Genomic DNA, 23,871 nt, shown 5'->3' on the forward strand with positions numbered 1-23,871 from the left:
ACATAATTTAAACTCATGTGAAGAGAGAGGAGTCAAAACACATCGACATTAATAACAGCGCCTCTTAGAGGTCATAGGTCACCAAAAGCATTCAGTGTCACCATGATGGGGTCATGGGTCTTTGTACCAAGTTTGGTTATGATATGTCAAAGGGCTGCTGAGAAATCGTCTCACTTCCTGCGGCTTTGCCACCAAATTTGATTGGCTGTAGCGGCCAAACGGTTTTGAATTTGAAAAATCGATTCGATGTTTTTAATCAAGCATGGCCTTAAGATTGTGTGTGCTAAGTTCCGAGATGATTTGACAAAATTTGTGATAGAAGTAGCATTTTGAAGGTTTTTGACATAAACCAAGATGGCGGAAAATCCATCATGGCGCAAAATGACGTCATAGGGTGCGTTGAACTCGGCTTGGTTCAAGGAATCTAATGATACCTGGTTTGTGAATATTGGGTGAATGGGTCAAAAGTTATAAACATGAATGCATGTGCAAATTTGACCTGTTGGTGGCGCTAGAGCTGTTGGGCTAGCGACCTGAAATTGGCATGTTGGGCTAATGGGGCTGGCCTGAACCAGTGTGCAAAATTTCACAACTTTTCACCAAGCGGTTTTATGGGCTGCCATAGACTCCCATGTCAGGTAAATAATAATTATAGGAATTTATACAAAAACAATAGGTTGTCTCGCAACATAGTTACTTGACACCCAATAAAGAGCATAAAATACATGTGAAGTACAGAAAGAAGAAGTCTGGAAAAGATCTCCGGTATAAGTGGGTTTTGAGGAGAGATTTAAAAATGGGCAGTGACTCAGTCAACCTAATTTCCTCATGCAAGTCATTCCAGAGCTTCGGTGCCCGTATGGAGAAAGCTCTGTCCCCTTTAGTTATGAGCCTGGACACTGGGAGGAACAGCAGTCTACTGCCTGAGGACCTCAGACTACGAGACGGCACATAGGGGACTAAAAGCTCTGAAATATATGCTGTGGCCAAGTCATGTAGAGCCTTAAAAGCAGGGCTTGAAAACGAAATTATTTTTCAATCGTTCCGCTCCGAACGGAACCGGTATATTTAACGTTTTCGTTCTTGCCTTCCGCCACCAACATATCGTTCCTGAACCGGTTCGGAACGTAAAATAACGTTCGTTCTTAACGTTCCGGCAGTGTTATTGGGCCTAGTCTATTTTTGTGGTCGATAAAAGGGTGACCAGATGTGTTGCTTTGTGCGGGACAGTCCCGCATTTCCATTACTTTGTACACGTCCCGCAAATTGAGACGTTGTCCCGCATTGTTATTAGGGCTGGCCCGAATTATTAGAATATTCAAATACTCGTTGGGAAAATTTGTATTCCAAGCTTAAATCAGTATTCAGAGCTTTGTTGTTTCACGTACGTGACGTTACCAGAGCGAGGGAGGCAAACTATAAGCGACACCAAACAGAGAACCGAGAGAGGTGGAGGAAGAATAGATATCTTGTTTCCCTTTACTTTATAACAACATTAGCGGGATCTCGGGAGCAAAAGTAATGTTTAGTGAAAGGCTAACCTTAGCTTAGTTGTTTGTTTACGTTCGCTGTACAGCGCCGCGCCAATCAACTGTGACTTGCTTGCTGCAGAGCGTGAGCGTCTTGCGAATACCCGGTGAATATAATGGATATAATATGGACACATAAGACAATCAATATTCGGTATTTGTTATGGATTTATTGTACAAATTCCCTGAAAGGATGCACGTTCGAGAATGAATTGAAAAAATCCCGCAAAGGCTGAGATGGCAGAGGACAGCTGATTTGGTACGGAACAACAGCTGTTTGCTTCCACGGAAAAACCTCGCAAAAACTAAGGAACTCCAACTTACTTAGTTAGGCCTACTAATTAACGTTCAAAAGCTATTAAATCTTCAACCAAATATGCAGATACTGTCAAAATCGGTTCCAGGGGGTATGTAGGGATTATTAATGATGTTTTTGATGGTGTGTTTTTCTGGAATGAGTATTCGAATATTCGCTCGGAAAAACCAACGAGTATTCAAAGCCTGAAAAATGGCATTCGGGCCAGCCCTATTTGTTATTGTTAAGTGTTTTATAATCTGGCATTTATCAAATAGCTGTGTGTAGACAGCAGTGAGGGCTGTCATCAGGGAGCGGGCGGGCTGTTTGATCATGTCAATGAAACTTGGACGCGGACGCCCACCAACAAGAAACAATGCAAAGGCGATATATTGGACTCACGTTAGCTCACGTTACCTTTGTCGAAGATAGAGCTCAGTGCAACTGTTGCTTCCAAATCGCCTCTCGCCAGGGTGGTGGTGGGAATTTGTGACAACTGAGCTTAGCGGGTGGCGAAGTGAACGCGGCAACCGGAAATATTTTTATTTTTTCATGAAATAGGCTATGCTTTTGTGAAATTTTATAGGCTATATAGAGAACGAAAAAAACTGTTATTAACCGGTTTTGGGGGTTTCAGAATAACGTTTCTGTTCCGGAACAGTTGAAGACCATTTGGTTTTCGTTCCTGTTTCCGTTCCTCGTAAAATTCCGTTCATTTTCGGTTTTCGTTTTCGTTCCTTGAACCGGTTCGGAGCCCTGCTTAAAAGTAATCATAAAATCTTAAAATCAATCCTAAAACAAACGGGAAGCCATTGTAGAGACGCTAGAACAGGTGTGATATGGTCATATTTTCTAGATCTTGTTAAAAGCCTGGCAGCTGAGTTTTGGACTGTCTGTAGCCGTTTGAGTGTTTTCTGGCTCAAGCAGGTAAAAAGGCTGTTACAATAATCAAGTCGTGAGGAGATGAAAGAATGTAACAAACTTTCAGAGTCACTGAGATTTAAAATTGATCGAATTTTAGAAATATTGCGGAGTTGGTAAAAACAAGATTGTACAATCATTGTGATGTGTTGCTCAAAACATAAATTACTGTCAAAGAGGACTCCAAGGCTTCTTGCAACAGGTTTGATGAGTTTTGACAGGTCTCCAGTAGAAGGCATTATTTGTTTGGATAGTTGGGGCCAATGACTAGGATTTCGTTTTTTCTGTAATTAAGCTACAGAAAATTTAGTGCCATCCAGCTTTTAATGTCATTTAGGCATTCATAAAGTGCACTTAGCATATGTGGTTCGTTGGGCTTGATGGGTAGGTACAATTGAGAATCATCAGCATAAAAATGAAAGGAAATGCCATGTCTCCTGATGACCTCACCTAGTGGAAGCATATATATAGAGAACAGAATAGGTCCAAGTATTGACCCTTGCGGTACTCCATACCTAATATTAGAAATTGATGAGGAGTAGTTCTTAATGGAGACACGGCACATCCGATTCGATAAATAAGACGAAAACCAACCTAAGGCAGTGCCGGATAAGCCGACCCCGTCCCTTAGTCTATTTAAAAGTGTTTCATGGTCTACGGTGTCAAAAGCTGCGGCTAAGTCCAGCAGAACAAGAACAGACCCCATGCCTGCGTCCGAATTTATTAAAAGGTCATTTGTGACTCAACAAGGCGGTCTCTGTGCTATGGTACTTACGAAAGCCTTATTGGAATTTTTCAAGGACACTATTGTTTACCATAACTGCCAGCAGCTGCTTTTTCCAAGATTTTAGAGATAAAAGGTAACTTTGAAATCGGGCGAAAACTATCGAGGATATTGGGATCAAGTCCAGGTTTTTTGAGGACTGGTTGAATACAGGCAGTTTTAAAATAATCAGGGACACAGCCAGCAGATAGTGAACTATTTAAGATGGTCAATAAGTGGGGCCCAATACCCTCCTTGATTTCAATAAAAACTTGGTATAAAAACTTGGAATAATATCTAGTGGGCTGGAAGAAACTCTTATATTAGAAATAATTTTCAGGAGTTCAGGCAGGGAAATAGGAGTGAAAATACTGAGATTGTACCGGCAGGGTGGGCTGACGTCCGTGAAGCTGGGGTTTGTTCTGATACTAAGTCTAATATTTTCCACTTTCCCCACAAAGTGTAAGAGGAACTTCTCACAATCTGCATCAGAATCAGCAGGGGCAGCAGAAGGGATTTACGAGTTGGTCGACCGCCTTAAATAAAAATCTGGAATTGTGTTTATTGGCAGATATAAGATTAGAGAAATAGCATGTCCTTGCATTCTTAACCATACAGTTATATGAGAGCAAATGCTCTTTCATAGCCAGGAAGTGAACCTGGAGGCCTGATTTCTTCCACTGGCGTTCAGCTTTTCTGCAATTCAAATTCAAAAGGAGCAAAGATGGTTAACGGAATTCAAAAAGTCATTTGTATCAGGGACTTCAGGAATCGGAAAACACTGCTCATTAAACTCTCTACAGAATTTACTGGCACTGTGCTCTTTGAAAACGCAGGTGTACTTTGTACAAGGTCAGGCAGTGCAAGCAGCCAGTAGTTCACAGGAAAAAACAATACAAAGGTGATCAGATACACACTGTTACGCGCCTCCCCTTTTTTTCTTGTTCCACCCACTCTATTCTCCTCTGTCTCGCAGGTGTTCCCGATTCGTGGGGGTGGAGCTACGACTACTTAAGGCGTGGCCTGTGCTCCCGAACGGGGGGTCTCTCATTCTGGCATCTTCACGTTGCCCCGAGCTGCCTTTGAATCCTGCATGGAGGACTGCTATTGTTTTTTCGCATTTGTTTTATATAGCGGAGGATGGGAACTGTAGGGAGGAAGTGCTGGCTTCGACGGCCAATGCGTGGCTGGCCCAGGCTTCGTCCACCCTTTTTGTTTCTTTAATCAGTGTCCTTTTTGTTGGAAGTTCTTTGAAATAAACGTCACCATCATTGTGATCGGGAACTTTGGTCTATGTATTCTTAATACGTTGCGGGCCGCCGGATCGCGAGCCGTTGTTGTAAGGGTGGCCGTAACACACACATGTCCATGACCTTAACACGTGGTATACTCAAGCCCAGGCTAAAAATGAGGTCCAGATTATGGCCATGCTTATGGGTCTTACCAGAAACATGTTGTTGAAAAAACATAGTGATGCTTAAAAAATCTGTAGCAAGGGTAGTAGACAGGTCATCAACATGGATATTAAAATCCCCACAAATCACAATTCTATCATGGTTGAAAACAAGACTCGATAAAAATTCAGAGTTCTGATAGAAATGGGCCAGCTGGTTTAGGGGGACGGTAGATTGTTGCAAAAATGACCGGGTTCGGGCCACCTACTTTAAGCAACAGCACCTCAAAAGAGGAAAAATCATTCCAAGGAATTTGCGTGCATTTATGTTGTTTTTTATAGACTGTTACAAGGCCGCTACAGTCAAAGTCTGGAGGACACAGTTCAACGAGCTTGCAGTAATAACCGGGTTGTAACCAGGATTCTGTTAAAAACACGAATTCCAACTCGGCAGAAAAAATTAAATCATTTAAAGGGGTCCTATTATGCTTTTCCGTTTTTTCCTTCTCCTATTGCGCTTAACATATGTTTTGGGGTATATAAATGGTTGGCAAAGTTACAATACCATAAAATTCCCACAAGGGGGAGTAAATGACTACCGCAAATCACTGTTACCAAGCTGCCTCAGGGCTCTAAAGTGCGACCAATTTGGTCGCACATGCGACCTAATTTCTCAATGGTGCGACTAAAAAAAATCAGGTTGCACCGGTGCAACCAGCTGTTCAAAAATAAAAAACCTCTGCGACTCTGAAAATCTCCCTGTGGGTCAACCTTCAACAACAGACACACATTAGGCCCATATCATGGTCTAAACCAATAAGAGATAATGAAGGGCGGGACCCCCCTCTGATTGGCTGTGGTCCAGATATTCCTGTGTAATTCGTGTACTGTGTGTTCTCACCAAACGCAAAATTTTTCTCCTGTTCGCGTTGTCGCCGAAGTTTTGTCGCGCCACACATCATAATCTGTCGCGGTGCAAGTTTTGTCGAATTTGTCGCGCCACAACAAGATAACCACCATTGCATGTCTTTATCTTTTGTGGAAGAGGGAGGGACAGTATATTCATAATATTGTAATGACCGCAGAAGAGGCAGTGAATGAAGTGTTGAATAGACAGAGATTTATTAGATAGGCCTACCTAATAAACCGTTGGAACACACAAGACAGGAAACATAGCAACGCCGGTAAACAAACCCAGAGAAGCCCAATCCCTACGGGAGTTCCCCACGCTACGGCCATCCGGAGGCACACAGAGCTTTTGGCCATGATATTATAGATACAAGTATTATATTATATACTATTATATTATATATAGAGCTCCGGGAGTCGCAAACGGTAACATTCACTTTCTCCTACATGCTGCAGTTCACCCCGGACTGAACTGCACTGAGTTTGACGGTTGAACGCTGATTGGCTGTTACGTTACACATGTGACTCAGTGGCCACGCTGTTGAACGCGGATTGGCTGTCATCAAGCGAAATTCGCGTCGAAGTTCAAATATTTCTACTCGAGCGAATTTGTCGCGCCACAAATCCTCGTGAACGCGCTCGCCTGTGCACGGCAAAAGTGTGCCGCGATAGATCAAAACTCGACGCCGGTTTTCTCTCACGAAAAATTCGACCGATAAGCGTCTTTACGTTCACTTTGTATGGGATCCTGTCGCCCCGTCGCGTTTGGTGTGAACACACTAGACAGAGAGAGTGGATGTGGAGGAGGGTGACCAAACGTCCCCGTTTTGGGTGACCTGTCCCCGGTCAAAGCACAAAAAACAGTTATTGCGGTAGCCATTTAACGTATCGCCAGAGAAGACGTCGTATGTCGTACAGACGTTTTCAGGACGTACGACCAGACGCAGCAGCGTCAACAACAACAATCTAGAGGCGGCAAAAAGGAAAGAAAAGAAGATCAGCGGTCATAAATGGTATGTTGTGTATGAACTTATTTATTTTGTGTGAATTGGCAGTAGACTTGTGTGTGTGTGTGTGTGTGTGTGTGTGTGTGTGTGTGTGTGTGTGTGTGTGTGTGTGTGTGTGTGTGTGTGTGTGTGGAGATCACTGGCAGCTGCGTTTACATGGACACATCTGATCCGCATAGATGTTGAAGAACAGCTCAATCGGAATAGAAAAGGATCATGTATACGCCTCAATCGGAATACAATTATCTGTTCGGAATATAATTCTATTCGGCTGCAGAAGAGGTGGTGTTGTCCGCTATAATCGACATGCATACACTTATTCCGATTATTTTGGTGTTTAACTTAGAGCAGCTGCAGTAGTTCGCAATTGGTCCACTCCGCACACCAAACTTAACCGCTGTCAAGGACGATGGATTTATTGCCTGATTCACTTCTTTGTTATCACTCCGTAGTAGTTACAGTAGTCCGGTAATTTATCAACCCCAGCGTGTCGGGTTGCTAAGTGACGGGACATGGGTGTTTATGGGTGACACGGGTGGGTTCATGTGTTCGCGTCGTGTCCATGCGCTTCCGAGATAACTTTGCAAGAGTACTATTACTACTGCTAATACTACGGCTACTAGTACTACTACTGTGGGAGAAATTAACCATTACTTTTATATTAACTATGAGTATTATCAGGCCTATATACATCAGGCATAAACATTTATGGTGGAAAAGTAGAGAAACCACCTCTGGACCCAGAGCAATGGCCTAATAAGGCGCCAAAGACTTTGGGGCCCAGGCTACGGACATCCTCCCATTATTTACATTAACTACAGGAGATGAGCACATACGTAAGGGAATGTAAGGCTAACTTTCCATACCGTGTAAGGCCATTTTGAACATATACCAGGACGGTCGTATAACATGCATGACAGCTCGGTTGAGGTGGATAAGAGGGACTGGGATCGGAGCCCCAGTCAGTCTTTTGCAAAACCACATGCTCGGCTCTGTTGTTCCTATTTTGTGGGTAACAATAAAGTCTGTCATTACTTTTTCCGGACTACCCGATTTCTATTGCTCATATTTAGTTGAAGTGAATTAGATAAGTCGTTAACAAAAATTGCAACTACACTACTAGTACCACTGCACTAAAAATTAGGGTGATGTGTCTTATAAGTGACTCAATAAATTCTCTTTTCTATCAAATAATTTTTCTGACATTTTTTGGGTCTTAATTTATGTGTTGGTCTTAAAAAGGTCTTAAATTTTACTTTAAAAATGGTGCAAGAACCATGTTAACACTGACCTTGCAAAAGAAGAGTTTGTGGGCTTAATGCTGTTAATTGCCAGGATGTTCAAAGACAAGACCTACCTCAGCCTTTGGGAGCTCATGTTGACCAGAGAGCCCTACTGCTCAGAGTACACGGTCAGTTTTTGTTAATGTTCTTTCTTAAGATTGGGTCAGTTTTGCTATCTAACACACATTGCTTAAATAAATCTCTTGAATGTATTTTTTTCCAGAACATCCTGCACCTTGTACACATTATGCTGGTCCACCCTGTCCCAGCTGCAGTTTGTGAAAGAGGATTCTCTGCAAAGAAGAGGATCAAATCAGACACTAGGGTATCCCTCCATTCAGACACAGTGGAAGATCTGATAAGAATCAGTGTAGAGGGACCAAGTCTGGAAGATTTTGATGCTAGAGAGAGTGTGGGAAGCTGGTTTAGCCAAGGCCAAAGATCAAGAAGGCCAAACTACCGGAGTTGGCCATCAGAGGGGCATGTGACTGCAATTGAGGATAGTCCATAAGACATAGAGCCATGAGATGTTCAGTTTGAAGCTTCAGTTTAAAACGCTTGCAATTTTAATTTAGATTTTCTTTTTATTTCATTTATCTTGAGATTTTTTAAGTATAAATTTCAGCTCAGTGAAGCACTTTAAGCACCAACATTTCTTGTGCAAATATTCAAATAAAGACATTTATGTTGACCAGAATGTTAGTTCACCATTTACAAGTCAATATTGCCTAGATGGACAGCTATTTAAAAAACGTGAACCTGTAAAACTGCAGTGTTGAATGCGATATGGTCGACAATTTGGGTGCACCTAACCTTTGTGCTGGTGCACCTAAGAAAAAAAGTTAGGCGTACCAGTGCAACCAGTGAAAAAAGTTAGTTTAGAGCCCTGTGCCTAGAAACAGCTCGTTGGGATTCTCTCCGCGGCTTTCTTTTACTTCCGGTACATGGTGACGTAAGCATGTACTTTTGCTGGGAGTCAATTGGAGAGCGTCATCAACTTTTGCTGCGTTCCTGGACACGCTGGGGTCGGGGGGAATGGATAAGATTGCAAAATAAAGTTTGAGTAGAGAAGTAGATGGACAGAAAGACATAATACTATTTATATATTATATATAAATTATACATAAATTATATACATATATATATAATTGGTAAGGTGAGTTATAATATATAATGGGTGAGTTATAATATATCTGAGTTATAATATATAATTTGTAAGGTAGCACCGAAGCCATAGTAGACAGAGTGACAGATTGCCTGAATTGACGTCAGCACCAAGATTCTAAATGCCTCAAAATTCTAAGCAACAGGGTTTTTCACATAGGGGTTGTAATACTCATAAAAGTAGGAGAAAAAATAATGCGCTAGACAACCCTTTATTGTGGTAAATCCATTCTATGAGGTCAAACAAATTAAATAATAAACAGTAAAAAATGGCATAATAGGGCCCCTTTTAAATATAAGTATTATTATTGAGAGATAAAATAGCCATCTTAAAAGGTCTATGCTGGGCTAAAACCTTTACTGGAGTTATGGTCCGGATCATTGTTAAGTTATTAATATTTCTGTGTTTAGGATTCCCGTTGAGTTTGGCCGGTAGGCATCTAATCGTTACAGGAACCCTATAACCCTATAACCCTACTAATGGAAACGGTGCGAGAAAGATCCCGATCCGCCTGTATAAGGATGGATTGAATAGGGAGGCTTTCCGGTGCGAGTGTCAGCGACAGATGTGACTGGCAGGGGGAACTGACGGGGGGAACAGTGATCTGAGTGGGCGGATGCTTCGGGAAGAAGGGAATAAACAGTCTTGCATGTGAGATTGATTGAACAGTGTGCTGTAAGTTAGCCGTTAGCATTTTGTTAACCCACCAGTTAGGGTGAGTACCGTCTGGCCTGAATAAATGTGAATGGTCCCAAAACAGATCGAAATTATTAATGAAACCAAATTTTAGAGCTGTGCAGGTGGACTGGAGCAAGGTGTGGAGGCTGAGAAGTCTGCTAAAACGCCCCACTCCACGGCCAAGAGGGGATGGGACCAGAAAAGTAGACACTCTTGTCACAGGAACTTAAAAAATGAAAGAGATTGTTAAAATCTTTTTTGATGAGCTCAGACTGCTCACGAGCTGTGTCGTATGTTCCGACATGGACAATCACACGTCTAACTGAGGACGGGAGCGAGCGCAGAAGCCCCGGAAGTTTGCTGGGGATGACAGGGACCGTGGCTCCGGGGAAAAAGTGAGTTGCAGCGTTGAAAAAGCGTGTGTTCCTTATAATGGAGTCTCCGACTATTAATGTGGTCGGAAGGAAAAGAGGCCGAGGGGCTGACAGCCGTGGAACCTCGGAGCCAAAGATTGGAATCGCGGTGTCCACGCTGCAGGGCCCAACAGGAGAGGACGCGGGGCAGCGATGTCAGCACGGGGAGAGGGACTCACCGGCTCAGGGCGAGGAAGACCTCCGGTGCGTCTCAGCACGGCCTCTCTAAGGATCCTGTGGCGGGATCCTGCGGCATTGTTAGCCACCAGTGGCTGTAGAGCAGCTGCAGGCGTCGAACTTTGGGATCGGTCCGCTTTGGAGCGAGCTGGAACGGCAGGAGCATCAGCTGATGGAGCAGGACTGTCACCAGACAGCGCTGCATACTGGTTGGATAGGCCCAGGGCAGGAGGTGAGGCCCCGTCCGGGCCACTCTTGCGCCCTCGGATTACCACTTCGGTCCAGGAGGGCTGACGGTTGGGAGTGGAGCAGGAGGAAGGCCGATGACCGGTGGAGGTGAGGGGGTTCCATACAACAGTGTCCTGGAAAGCTGCGCTTAGCGATGCAATCTGCTTTTTCTGGTTGGCAGCTAAATCCATAAAGCTGGCCAACAGGGACTCTTTGTTGCGCAGCTCGTCCGAGAGCTGTCTGATGTGCTTCTTGAGGTTAGCAATTTTATTATTTGCTATTGTAAGCCGCGGATAAACCTCATTTGGCATGGTGCGGAAAGTTACCAGGAGCTGGCTAATGTTAAAGCTAAAAGCAATAGCTTTAGCTAATGCTATTAGCTAAAGTGAAAAGCTGTGTATATATATATATACAGCCGCAGAAGGCTTTCACTTCGTAGCTTGTTGCCGTTGCCAGTTGAATGACCAGCCGTTGCTAAATGATCGAGGTTACGCCACACATTCCGGGTGCAACATTCTGTAATGTTGCGCCTGCGTGAATTCTCACATCAACGCAAACTTTCCAGAGAAGCAAGACGCTATTGAACTAGAACCAGTGAGCGACATAAAGTTAAAAACCAAAACCTTGTTGTTAACATTTATTTTCCATTTTGAAAGTGTTTAATGTTACCGTTCCGTCTATATAGATAGGCTGTTTTATTTGAACTTTGATATTGTTTTTGGACTGAGAAATCGTAGAGTGACCTGAGAGTTCTGAAGCCACGTTACGATCGACGAGAGAAGATGGAGAGCCTTTCCCAATAGGAGCTGAACTACTATCGGTTCGCATCTCCCAGATTAATCTGCCTTCCGGAGGAGGACACACGCTGTTCGAATCAGAGTTGCGGTAGGACTGTTTGGTGCCATCGTTATTTCGACCACGAGTGGATTATATTTTTGCGACATTAACCCAACGCACACGCGGTAAGGGTGGACTCGGACCACGTTTATACGTAGCAGGGTATTTATAGAAACAAATATTTCCCCCCCTCCGTTTTCCAAAATAACATTGTGCAAACAGCATCGTTTTCAAAAAAGTTGTCGTTTACATCAAAACGCTTAAATACGCCGTAGAGCGCCATTATAACTATGCCAAACCTATGGGCGGCAGTGTAGTAGAGCTTACATCGGGCCCAGAAAATCAAGCCCGACCCAGCCCGAGCCCGTGCACGTTCTGTCCGAGCCCGGACCGACCCGACACATTAACTGTAATTATGAGCCCGAGCCCGATTTCAACCCGACTTTTTTTTTTAATACATATGTAACTTTGTACACATTTGTTACTAGGCCTACTCTGCTAAATATATATGTAAGGGAAAATGTATAGAACGCCGGTCATTATCGGGAAAATAAGCTCCGACAGGGCGAACAGTACACCGACCGACGCGCAGCGAAGTTGTCTTGCTTCGCCCTGAAGGGGCTTATTTTCGACAATAACCGGCGACGTTCTATACATTATCCCGCTTATTACACGGCTACTTGCCAAAACGAAAAAATAACTTCACATGGTGTGTCTTTTTACAATTTATTCGTTACCAGCATTCTTAGTGTTGATCAGCAGAGAAATAATTTGTCCGTAAAGACGGTGACGTCGCTCAGCAACGGAAGACGCTGGGCTTGACAAGTCACCGGACTACTACCCATGCAAGTGAACGGAGCGTTCCACGGCATTGAGAAGACCCGTGTAATAAAGGCCTATAATATTTCTGTTTATGGCATAGATTTCTCCTCAGATTAGGCCAATAAACCAATGATAAAAAAAATCGTCGATCAAAGGCCCGGCCTGAGGATAGTGTATAACCTATGTATTATCTCGGGCAGAGAATCTAAACTCTAGTAGGGAGAAGGATAAAGCCGTGCAAGCCAATCAGAATCCTCAGAATCAACAACAACGAATAACACGAGCGTCTTCCTGTAACAAACAAACTGTAAACATAGGACGCTCATATGACGTTAAGCATTTCCTGGCGCATAATGTGACGCTTCAGAACCTAAAACCCCGTTTCTCCCCGTTGACACGACAACTCATAACCGGCTTTTTCAGAAATTTCCACTTTGGCCGGAGTTTTTAGAAATTATCGTTTTCTGTGACAAAAACAGCGTTTTCGTGTAAATGAGAGTCCAAACCGCGCGGAAATACCTGCGTTTTCCCTTCGTGTAAATGGGGCCTCATTCACCCCACGCACGGACTACACAACGTGGTCAGTTTTGTTAGCATCCATTGATTGCACGGCAGTGTAATGTCAAGCTTGAATGCTTACTACGGTTGCATGTTTTATTCAATTGTTGAACTGTGAACATTATCCGTGAACGTTATCTTTGTTATTGTTTCATTGTTATGTTTACTGGTAATGTGATTGCAGCTAATTATATGATATAACTAAACCGAAGCTCAGTGGTTCCGTTAGCATATAACTAGCAACTAGAAAACCAAATATCTGATTACTTGATTCTAAATAGGCCTATTGCAGCTATTGCAGCTATTGCAGCTATTGCAACTTGACCCATTGAAATTACTGAAACTAATTAATTACAAATTAGAGCATAATGATATTGATATAGCAGAGCTCGAGGTTGATGGTGTTTCGTCGTCAATTTCCCTGGTGGAGGTCACTGAGGTAGTCAAACATCTCCGCAGTGGCAAAGCCCCAGGGATTGATGAGATCCAGCCAGAAATGCTAAAGGCCCTGGGTGTTGAGGGGCCGTCATGGTTGACACGCCTATTCAACATTGCGTGGGAGTCGGGTACAGTGCCAAAGGAGTGGCAAACCGGGGTGGTGGTTCCCCTGTTCAAAAAGGGGGACCAGAGAGTGTGTGCCAATTACCGGGGTATCACACTTCTCAGCCTCCCTGGTAAAGTGTACTCCAAGGTGCTGGAAAGGAGGGTTTGGCCGAAATGAGTCCTTAGCCCAAGTGAAGGAGTTCAAGTACCTTGGGGTCTTGTTCGCGAGTGAGGGTACGATGGAGCGTGAGATTTGCCGGAGAATCGGAGCAGCGGGGGCGGTATTGTGTTCTCTTTACCGCACCGTTGTTACGAAAAGAGAGCTGAGCCGCAAGGCAAAGCTCTCGACCTACCGGTCGATCTTCGTTCCTATCCTCACCTATGGTCATGAGGGTTGGGTGATGACCGAAAGGACGAGATCGCGGGTACAAGCGGCTGAGATGAGTTTTCCCAGAAGGGTGGCTGGCGTCTCCCTTAGGGATAGGGTGAGAAGCTCAGCCATCCGTGAGGAACTCGGATTGGAGACGCTGCTCCTTTACTTAGCAAGGAGTCAGCTGAGGTGGTTCGGGCATCTGGTAAGGATGCCCACTGGGCGCCTCCCTTGGGAGGTGTTTCAGGCACGTCCAGTGGGGAGGAGACCTCAGGGAAGACCCAGGACTAGGTGGAGAGATTATGTCTCAACGCTGACCTGGGAACGCCTCGGGATCCCCCCGTCAGAGCTGGTCAACGTGGCCCGGGAAAGGGAAGTATGGGGCCCCCTGCTTGTGCTGCTCCCCCCGCGACCCGACCCCGGTTAAGCGGACGAAGATGAGATGAGATGATGAGATGATATTGACATAGGAATTAAAAATATATTTAATGCTAATTACATGTAGGATTTAAAGAAAATCTTGTTGATTATGATTTAAAGAAACTCTTATTTAAAAATAAGATAACCATTGAATTAAATTGAGTTAACTCTGAAACTAGAATCTAAATATAACTTTAAATGCAACTTTAAAGGATACCTCACTTGAAGAATTTCCTTGAGTTTAACTGATATTTCTGACAAGAGATTTACAAGTGTTCCAATTGCATTCAACTGCAATTGTTGTTAATCAATGTATGTGTATGTAATGTAACTGTCTTAAGGTACCACTTTTCTATTTGTTTACTTTTCTACAAACTTATATAAACAAGCCGGCATTTAAAACGTATCTGATGGGCTGTGGTGTTATTTTGCTGTAATTACTGTGTTAACTTCTACTGCTCCCTACGTGGAGACTGGTCCTAATTCACTCTAACTTAACTACAGCTCGTAGTAAGTGCTACATTCACATTTGGGTTTACGAATGCACACATTTTGGGCATGTTCTCAGATTATGAAACACAGGTGTGCAAATGTGTTTGGCACCAACTGCGCTGCAATGATTGTAGCACAAGTGTCAATTGCATGAATCTTTGAAGTTGTGATGCACAGGATAGGATTTGTGCACCTGTAACACCGACTTGTGAACTCGTAGACCCTATTTTGTGTTTACAGTGGTAGAAAAAATATTTACGACTTCAAATGTACTGTTACATATTTGTGACTTTAGTGTACGCATACAAAATCTGCTAAAGACTTTTGCTACAATAATACCTTCATAAGATTGGGCTGTTTTTCCCGCTCTATTGGGCTACTTTTATAACGCACCGGCTGGCTCTTCTCCTAAACACACACACACACACACACACACACACACACACACACACACACACACACACACACACACACACACACACACACCAGCAGTGCAATACATTTGACCTTTCAGATTCTTCAGTTCAATTCATTTTACATTTCTGCAATTTAGCAATGCTTTGCGCTTTTCTTTCAGCTGTCATTTTATTTGTATCCAAGCATTTAAATTTTCTTAAATGGTGTGCATGTTTACATTGTTTACTCAATTTAGACTTTTGAACTTTTGTTCAAATCCCTTTACTTGATTCAAGCCATTTAACGTTTCTTTGTGGCTTTATTAAAAAAAAAAATTCATCCTCACTTTGTAGGCCTACAGCACTCACCGCAAGTTCTGCAGAAAATGCATTTTCTAGTTATATTACATTATATGATATAGGTATAGAGCTCCAGGAGTGCGCTCTGTCCAGTTTGAGGTTCAGTCTGATAGCTCATTGGTCAATGGGAAGCAGCTCATTTGCATTAAAGCTATAGACACCGGAAAAGGCGCATTCTGAAGGGATTGAAACAGAGGGGAATAGCGGTAGGCAAGATTATTTTTCCTAAAAGCTATTTCCAGCAAACGGCTTCATGACATGTTTTCTGGGACTCAAATACTATGTTTACCGGTTGGGAAAACACCATAATATGTCTCCTTTAAATGTAAAACACTTATATATACATATATATACATTTATACTAGAGATGTCCGATATTATCGGCCCACCGATATTATCGGCCCGATATTAGCATAAAATGTAATATCTGTCAATATCGGTATCGGATTTTTTTTGCCTTAAAACCGATTTTTTTTTTTTTTTTTTTTATAGCTCAAATAAATGTTTTCAAAATTGTGCAATACAGTGCACATTGTAATTGACTCATATTTGTGCATTTATTCAATTAAGGTTATTGATTTTTAGTTAAAGAAACATACTGCTATGTTGCACATAGTTGTTCAGGTACAATGTTTTATCATTTGTGAAGTCAAGTTTGCCCTATTTGTTGTGGGCATTGTCAAGATTATCTCAGGGAGAGTGTAATCCAAACTGTTGTCTGAGACCATTAAAAAAATAAAAATAAACATGGCACTTTTCCCTTAAATTAAGTTGAAGTATTTTTCTTATTTTGCACAGACAATGTTAACATTTGGAAAGCCTTGTTGCATTCAAGAATGCATCCAGTGGGGCATCACAATAACATTAAGCATGTTGTGTTAATTCCACAACAGGAGATATGTAATGTTACCTAAATTTGGTTTGAGGAAAAATAACCCAAATATCGACATCGGTATCGGCTGATATCGGAATCGAAAATTTAGAGTTGGACAATATCGCATATCGGATATTGGCAAAAAAGCCAATATCGGACATCCCTAATTTATACATATACATTTATATATATAAACGATTATTGTTGCCAGCTCTATTATACAGTGAGCTGTATGACAGTGAGGCCAGGAAGTTTTGGAACCGGACTGTATGCTATCTCCTCCGTGAGATAGCTGAAACAGCTCCAAGATAGCTGAGATGATAGCTCCTAGGTTCTCGTGGCGTGTGGATACTAACCATAGGTCTGGGGATGGGCTTCTGGGGCTTCTTGGAGCCGAGCTTCTTCATTGCGTTGTAGTACTTCTTCTGTTCCTCCGTCATGAAGATGTCCTGTCCCCCTAAGTAAACACAAAGACACTATCACATACCCTGGCCATCCAAGCCAACACAGCTCCTTGCTTGCTAAAATCACCACATATATTTGATTTGGTACATTGTGTGCAACAAATACAACCCATTTCTCCTTTAAAGAAAGAAAAGACTTTGCAGTTTTTTTCAATTGCTTAAGCACAATTTTCAAAACAGGGCCCGTTTTTCATAACAACCAGTCACACACACAATCAGCAGAACACCTCAGACCCTTTGCAAAATGAATCACTCTTGTCAAAGCTATACAAAAATTTAACCAAACCATATTTTGTCCCCATATGAAACACACACGCTTAAAATTCCTTAATTCTTTCGGAACCAGTTAAACACTCGTTTACATTAGATAGCTAGATTGAATTAAGCCTTATACCGATTTTGCTACTCGAACGGGCCGTGTCAATTATCCGAACGTACATGGCTTTTAAGAGATTGGATAATGGCCGGAGCATGGCGGAATCCGCTACCCTAGGTGGCGCTGTAGCCCTTTCAACAAGTGGTTAAAGAGCCACTTCCAGTTGACCTCTACGTCCCAGCAACAACAAACACAGGTGGCATCAAAGAAAGGGAAAACCGTAACCATCAATAAAAACAGTGAGGCCTTCTGGCAATAAAATCGCCGATCTTCTGAATGAGTAAGTAGTATTAAATGTCACATATTTAAATGTAATATTGTCCGTAGATTTGTTTTCAGGGAGATAGTCTCGAGGTAACGTGTCAGACTTGCATCCGGTCGTCCGGGGTTCAATCCCCACCTAATTAGTAATTTAGGAAGGATTACCGGAGAAATCAAACAACTTTCGATGCCTTTTATTTTCCATTGATTAACCATAGTATTTATCTCAACAGAGGTGGTCTCGGCTAAATGCCGAGAAACTCACCTAAATGGAATTTATGTGGCTGACAATTTGCCATGCAGCAGTGTCATTCATTCATTTCACTATCCGTAACATTAATATTAACATTAACTTTACCATGGGTTATATTTTGGTTCTGGGGATATTGTAAGACATATTTATTATTGTTTTGTTATGAGTAAGAAATTTAATGTTACAGGTAAAGAATACATGCTTTACATTTAGTCAGCATTACAGAATTATGTGTTCCAGGAATATGCATTTCCTTTGCGTTTCTATTCAGGACGTGACCCCAGGAAGTAAACACTCAGTCGTGTCTAGCTGGTTCAGCGTTTCGTTCAAATCTGTTAAATCCATAGCATTTGAATCGCATCTGTCAACACCTTGTGATTTACATAGCATCGTTGGTATGTATTCTTTGTATTTTGATTACATTTTAAGGTACTAATCACTATTTTGGCATTAGTGTAAAGTTTGTATAGTTTTCATCGCAAGACAGTTCAAATGTGCTACGGCTATACAAATACCATGTTAAGTCACATGTGGGTCATTTGACGACGCTCGTAGTCTTGAAATGACCAAAAAAAAAGTTTTTCACAAGTAAATATTCTTTATTTTTATAATAATATTTTTATTATTGTCGTAAACAAAACAATCACCGACAACATATACATACACCATAAGACAACAAACTCACAGGACAATACAAAATACAACACGGGGGGGGGGGGGGGGGGGGGGGGATGCAGATCCATACTTTTAAAGGTAGTGGCTATTCGTACGGCGACCGTAAGAATTGCAATTAGGCTATTCGTACAGCGCGCCGTAAAAATGCTGCATTAGTCTATTTTCACGCAGGTTATAGTTAGGGTAAGGGTTAGGGTTATGGTTATTACTATAATCACTGTTTCCCACAGACCAATGACCAATGTGTGGTGCGCGCGGGGGGTTGGGGGTGGGTGCGACAAGGCACGGTGGCGTCAGCGCACAAGTTTAGTTTTTACCTGAACTTGTGATTCTGTGACATTCAAGGAATGAATTGCAACAGACAACTAAAGCTGGAGGTTTTTATTACAATTACAAATAAACTCAAGACCTACCTGAACCAATATTTAACTTTTTTAGGAAATATAAAATAAATGGTAACAATATACTACTAGGTACAACAAGGCAACTAACTAAAATATGAAACTGCATTAGCCTAATGTGCAAAGCTTGCATGCCCCATCAGAACACTTAATTCTACGTGGGTTCCTGAAAAATAACTCAAGTGCTCGATCATAAGGGACCTCATTCGGTTCTGGCCCATTTATGGAGATTCTTAATCAATTAGGGCCTTTAGCAGACGCTTTTATCCAAAGCGACTTAAATCAGTTAATACACACATTGACACACCGACGGCAGAGTCAACCATGCAAGGCGACAGCCAGCTCGTCAGGAGCAGTTAGGGTTAATTGTCTTCCTCAGGGACACATCAACCCTCAGCTAGGAGGAGCTGGGGATCAAACTAGCAACCTTTCGGTTACAAGACAACTGCTCTCCCTCCTGAGCTAAGCCAACCCATAATCAGGCTGCCAGGTGTTCCCCTTGAAGCCTGTTCCTGAGGTCTGTTTTTATCTGGGGATAAAAACAAATAAAATGTATTATCAATAAAGTATTAAAATGCCCATTACTTCAAGAAATATCCTAAGGAATATCTGAGAAATCCCGCTCGCAATTCACAGATGAGACTGGGACAATCAGGGCAATGCTGGCAAGGAGACTGAGGCAGGGGTAGAGGTCTAACCACTCATTATACTCACTCGCCAGCAGAGTCAGGAGCTCCTCCTGGCTCTTGTTCTTGAATTAAAGATAGAGCACATAAGAGAAAGAGAGAAAGAGATAGAGATTTTCACATACCTGTAATGACCCTGTAATGATATGGTTTTTGAAAGAAAACCACTCTTGGAGGAGCACCTTCTCTTGGTCTGGACAGATTTTTTTTGCCAGAGTCTGCAGCTGTGCAATGGACATATTGTCAGGGAGGGCAGCCGACTGAGGTCTAAGGACATGGAAGGCTCCTAGGATGTCCAGCTCCTGGAACCTCCTTTTCAGTTCTGTCTCCAGGCCAGTAATGTAGGGTTGGATGACCTACAATGAACAGATCAGCACATTTTCTCTACCAGGAACAGAAGGATCGAAATTACTTTCCCTACTCTTATTTTTTTAAAGTTAAAATCTACACTAATCTGTTTCCACCTCACCTGTGGTTTCAGCAACATTTTGTCTGCTGTCCTCCTGGCCTATATTAATCAGTATCTCTCCTGAACAGCCCGGCCCCTGAGAAGCACTGGGTTGTTCAGCACTGTTTGATGCCTAGGAAAATTCGAAATAAATGTATTATATATTTAATAAACATTTACTAGCCACAGCCATTTGACTGTTCAACTTAATTTCAGACTAAGCTCCTCAAGCTGCTCCGTCTCGTCTGGACGAGGCCTTTTTTGGCGCAGAAAAAACTTTTCAATACTCATCTGGATTAAACTTGCAACAAACATTCAGTCAGAATAAAATAATATTAAGAATAGAATGTAATAAATGTTTTTTATTATTTTTGATATGGGCACCGTATAGGCCTATCTAAACTATAACCGCATTTCATCTTAATCGCAGTGTTCGCTGCGTTACCAACGACGTTGTCTATGATAACGGGTGCGGAATGTTCAATATCAATAACGTCGAGTTCATAAAGCTAATATTACCTTTTCTGAGTTAATAAAAAATGTGGGCAAGTGTGTTAGACCACAGTATATCATACTAACCTTTGGTAAACTGCAAATGTCGCCGACCGTCTTCTCTGTGCCAAATATATTTTTCCATTGACCTCAAGCATTGCGCGTGGACAGGAGGAGCGGGCGAATCAGCCGCCAGTGAGTGTGCATGTAACTCCGCGTTTACATGCGGACACATCTGGGGCCGTATTCACAAAGGATCTTAGGGCTAAAAGTAGGTCCTAACTGGCGAATTTAGGAGTAACTCCTAAAAATAATGGGCGTGTCACTCTTAAATTTAGGACTCCTAACTTTTTTCACTAAGAGCAATTCACAAAGTATTTTAGGCCTAAAAGTAGCACCTAAGTCTAGGAGAGCTTAAAAGTCCTCATGAGGACTCCTAACTCAGTAAGACCTATTCACAAAGAATCGTAAAATGCCTGCGAGACGAAATGTTAGGGTATTAAACTTGTTGTGGAGTTATAGTGCGCGATGCATTAACATCCCCAACTAACAGGAATAATCAGATTAGTCCCGAAATAAAATGTTTGGCCACACTACGTTATTTAGCAACAGGGGAAATGCAACTTTGCAATGCCGACGATTTAAAAATATCGCAACAGTCAGTCAGCTGTGCCATAAACATTCCTTTGGACATTCAACAATTACAAAGGATCAAAGCCAACTTCATGGCAATTTCAGATATGCCCGGTGTGGTCGGTGCTATTGACGGGACGCACATAAAAATAATTGCGCCATCAAAAGACGAGGACGTGTTCGTCAATAGGAAGAAAGTGCATTCCATGAACACGCAGGTTGTTTTTGATGCAAATTTTAACATAGCCTACTGGATGTTGATGCAAAGTGGCCTGGAGTTTCAGCTACCCATGATTCGCGCATTTTAATGGTGAGCGGTCTGAGGCAGCTTTTTGAGATGTACCAGTTGGGTGTCACTTGCTGGGTTACAGTGACTATCCATGCAAGACGTGGCTCTAAACACCCTACCTCAATCCACACCCGGGAGCACAGTTAATGTATAACATGTAAGTGATTACGCAGATTACGCTTAGTCCTATGCGTAAAACACATCGTATTGGCTCTTTGACGCCTTTTATTTGTTGAATCCATAATTATTATTGTTTAGTGATTTCCTCCATATATGCTAGAGCACACAAACATACAAATGTTGTGGAGAGAGGAATTGGGCAAATGAAACGTCGGTTTCATGTCCTCCACGGTGAAATACGCCTCACCCCAGAGAGGGCAAGCACAGTAATCATTGTATGTGCCATTCTACACAACCTCTGCAAGCGGAGGAACATTCCACAGCCAGACGATGATGATGATGATGATGATGATGGCGATCAACATGACAATGAATTTGGCCGTGTGGAACGGAGTGGACTGGCATTTAGGGATCACTTTGAAAACACATTTTAGGTAAACACCTTGGCACAAATCAGTCAGCACTTGTGTAGTTCATAACATTTTTCTTTTCAATTTCACAATTTTTTTTGTTTGCTTTCTCTCTTGAACGTGCAGGCTACAACGTCATTATCGTGGTCTGCACATAATTGTCATCATGCGTGTATTCTGCTAACTGTCACTCTTAGTTCATTCTTAGTGATTCATCCTTAGTAAGAGTAGGTCTCAGCGGCTTTGTGAATAACTTTTAAGAAAAAACTCCTACGTAAAATGTTTTAGCGCGAGTTAGGAGCACTCCTAGCGGTAAGATAAAATGCTTTGTGATTACGGCCCCAGATCCGCATAGATGTGGAAGAACAGCTCAATCGGAATAGAAAAGTATCATATATATACGCCTCAATCGGAATACAATTATCTGTTCGGAATATAATTCTAGGCGGAATAGAAGAGGTGGTGTAGTCCGCTATAAACACTTATTCCGATTAGTTTGGGGTTTAATTTGCAATTGGTCCACTCCGTCTGTACTTTAATGCACACCGAACTTTACCGCTGTCAAGGAAAGTGGATTTATTGCCTGATTCACGTCTTTGTTATTATCCCTCCTTAGTAGTTACAGAAGTCCGTTAACTTATCAACCCCAGCGTGTCCGGTTCATGTGTTCGCGTATCGTCGCTCTCGCTCCGTCTCCGTGTCCGTCTCCGTGTCCGTGTGTGTGTGTGTGTGTGTGTGTGTGTGTGTGTGTGTGTTTGTGAACGAGAATGGCAGGGAGAATGAGTGCTATGCGGAGACGAATGAACTGACCGATTCTTAGATTTCCAAATCGCGTAAAAAAGAAAAGAAAAAAAAGACAATCAATTTGTGGCGCTCGATGCTGATTCTGTGGCGCCGCGCCACACAATGGTCTATGTATGGTAGTAAGCCCAAAATAGATTTCAATTGTAAATACGCAAAAAAGTCGACATCTTTTAAATCATATTGTGTTTTTAAGACATTAAAGGGTACCATATATCCATTCTTCACTATCTGACCCACTTGGTTTATACCTCTTTGTTGCCACGATTTGTTTGTTAATGTTTTACCACCAGCTTTTAATACAGGGGTACTCCATATAGGGCATGATGGTAAATATGCTCCATTGAAGGGGAGACGTTTCTGGATAATTTTCACAACCTCACAGGAAAATTTTATTAGAGGATTTCCTATTTTCAAGTTGGTTTTAGGGTAATACCATAAAGCGGTTAGGGAGAGGGATTTGTCTTGGTTGGCTAAAATGTTTTCGTCGACCCACTTCCAACTCCCAAACTCGCTCTGTCCTGTATAGGCCCACAACAAAGGAAACCTAGCATTATAGGCAAGGTAATAAGAATAAACATCTTGGACTCCCAATCCATCTCTTTTCCTCGGTCTGGTTAATCTTTTTAACTTATTCTTGGTTTTTTATTACTCCACAAGTAATGAATAATTTATTAATTTCTTTCAACCAGTAAAGCGGGAATTTAAGAGGAATTGCTGATATAAGAAATAATAATCTTGGTAAAATATTCATTTTAAGCACTTCTGCTCTGCCCCATATTGAAATGGGTAGAACTGTCCATCTCTTAAAGGTTGGGTAGGTGATTTGCGAAACGCCAGCAGATTTTGAAAATACACAACTCAAATGGTCCTACCCCCTCTCCTTCAACGCTGACTCTGACTCCACCCATTCCAAGTACCTGGACGCGCAATCATGCACGAGCGCGAACAGAGATGCGCGAGAGCGAGCCAGGCTAGCGTAGGTTTTCGTTTAACAACATGGCACTACATTCAGCTGTAAGTTGCACCCAGTACCGCGGGAAGTAGGAGTGCTGGGGGTGCTGCAACACCCCCTGTCCGAGGCCCTGTCTTATCACAGAAAACGATCATTTCTAAAAACTCCGGCCAAA

The 23,871-nt window shown here is 42.4% G+C and overlaps 1 protein-coding gene across 1 annotated transcript in view; it reads right to left on the minus strand.

Annotated features, from left to right (window-relative positions):
- LOC115537029 (sodium channel protein type 4 subunit alpha) overlaps positions 1-23,871 on the minus strand; it is a 297,785-nt gene that overhangs the window by 24,879 nt on the left and 249,035 nt on the right. Inside the window, exon 30 of the mRNA XM_030348626.1 lies at positions 16,789-16,893. Coding sequence (XP_030204486.1) covers positions 16,789-16,893 — 105 coding nt within the window. The remainder of the gene's footprint in view (positions 1-16,788; positions 16,894-23,871) is intronic.

The sequence above is a fragment of the Gadus morhua genome, chromosome 23, assembly GCF_902167405.1.
Source record: "Gadus morhua chromosome 23, gadMor3.0, whole genome shotgun sequence".
Taxonomy (NCBI): Eukaryota; Metazoa; Chordata; class Actinopteri; order Gadiformes; family Gadidae; genus Gadus; species Gadus morhua.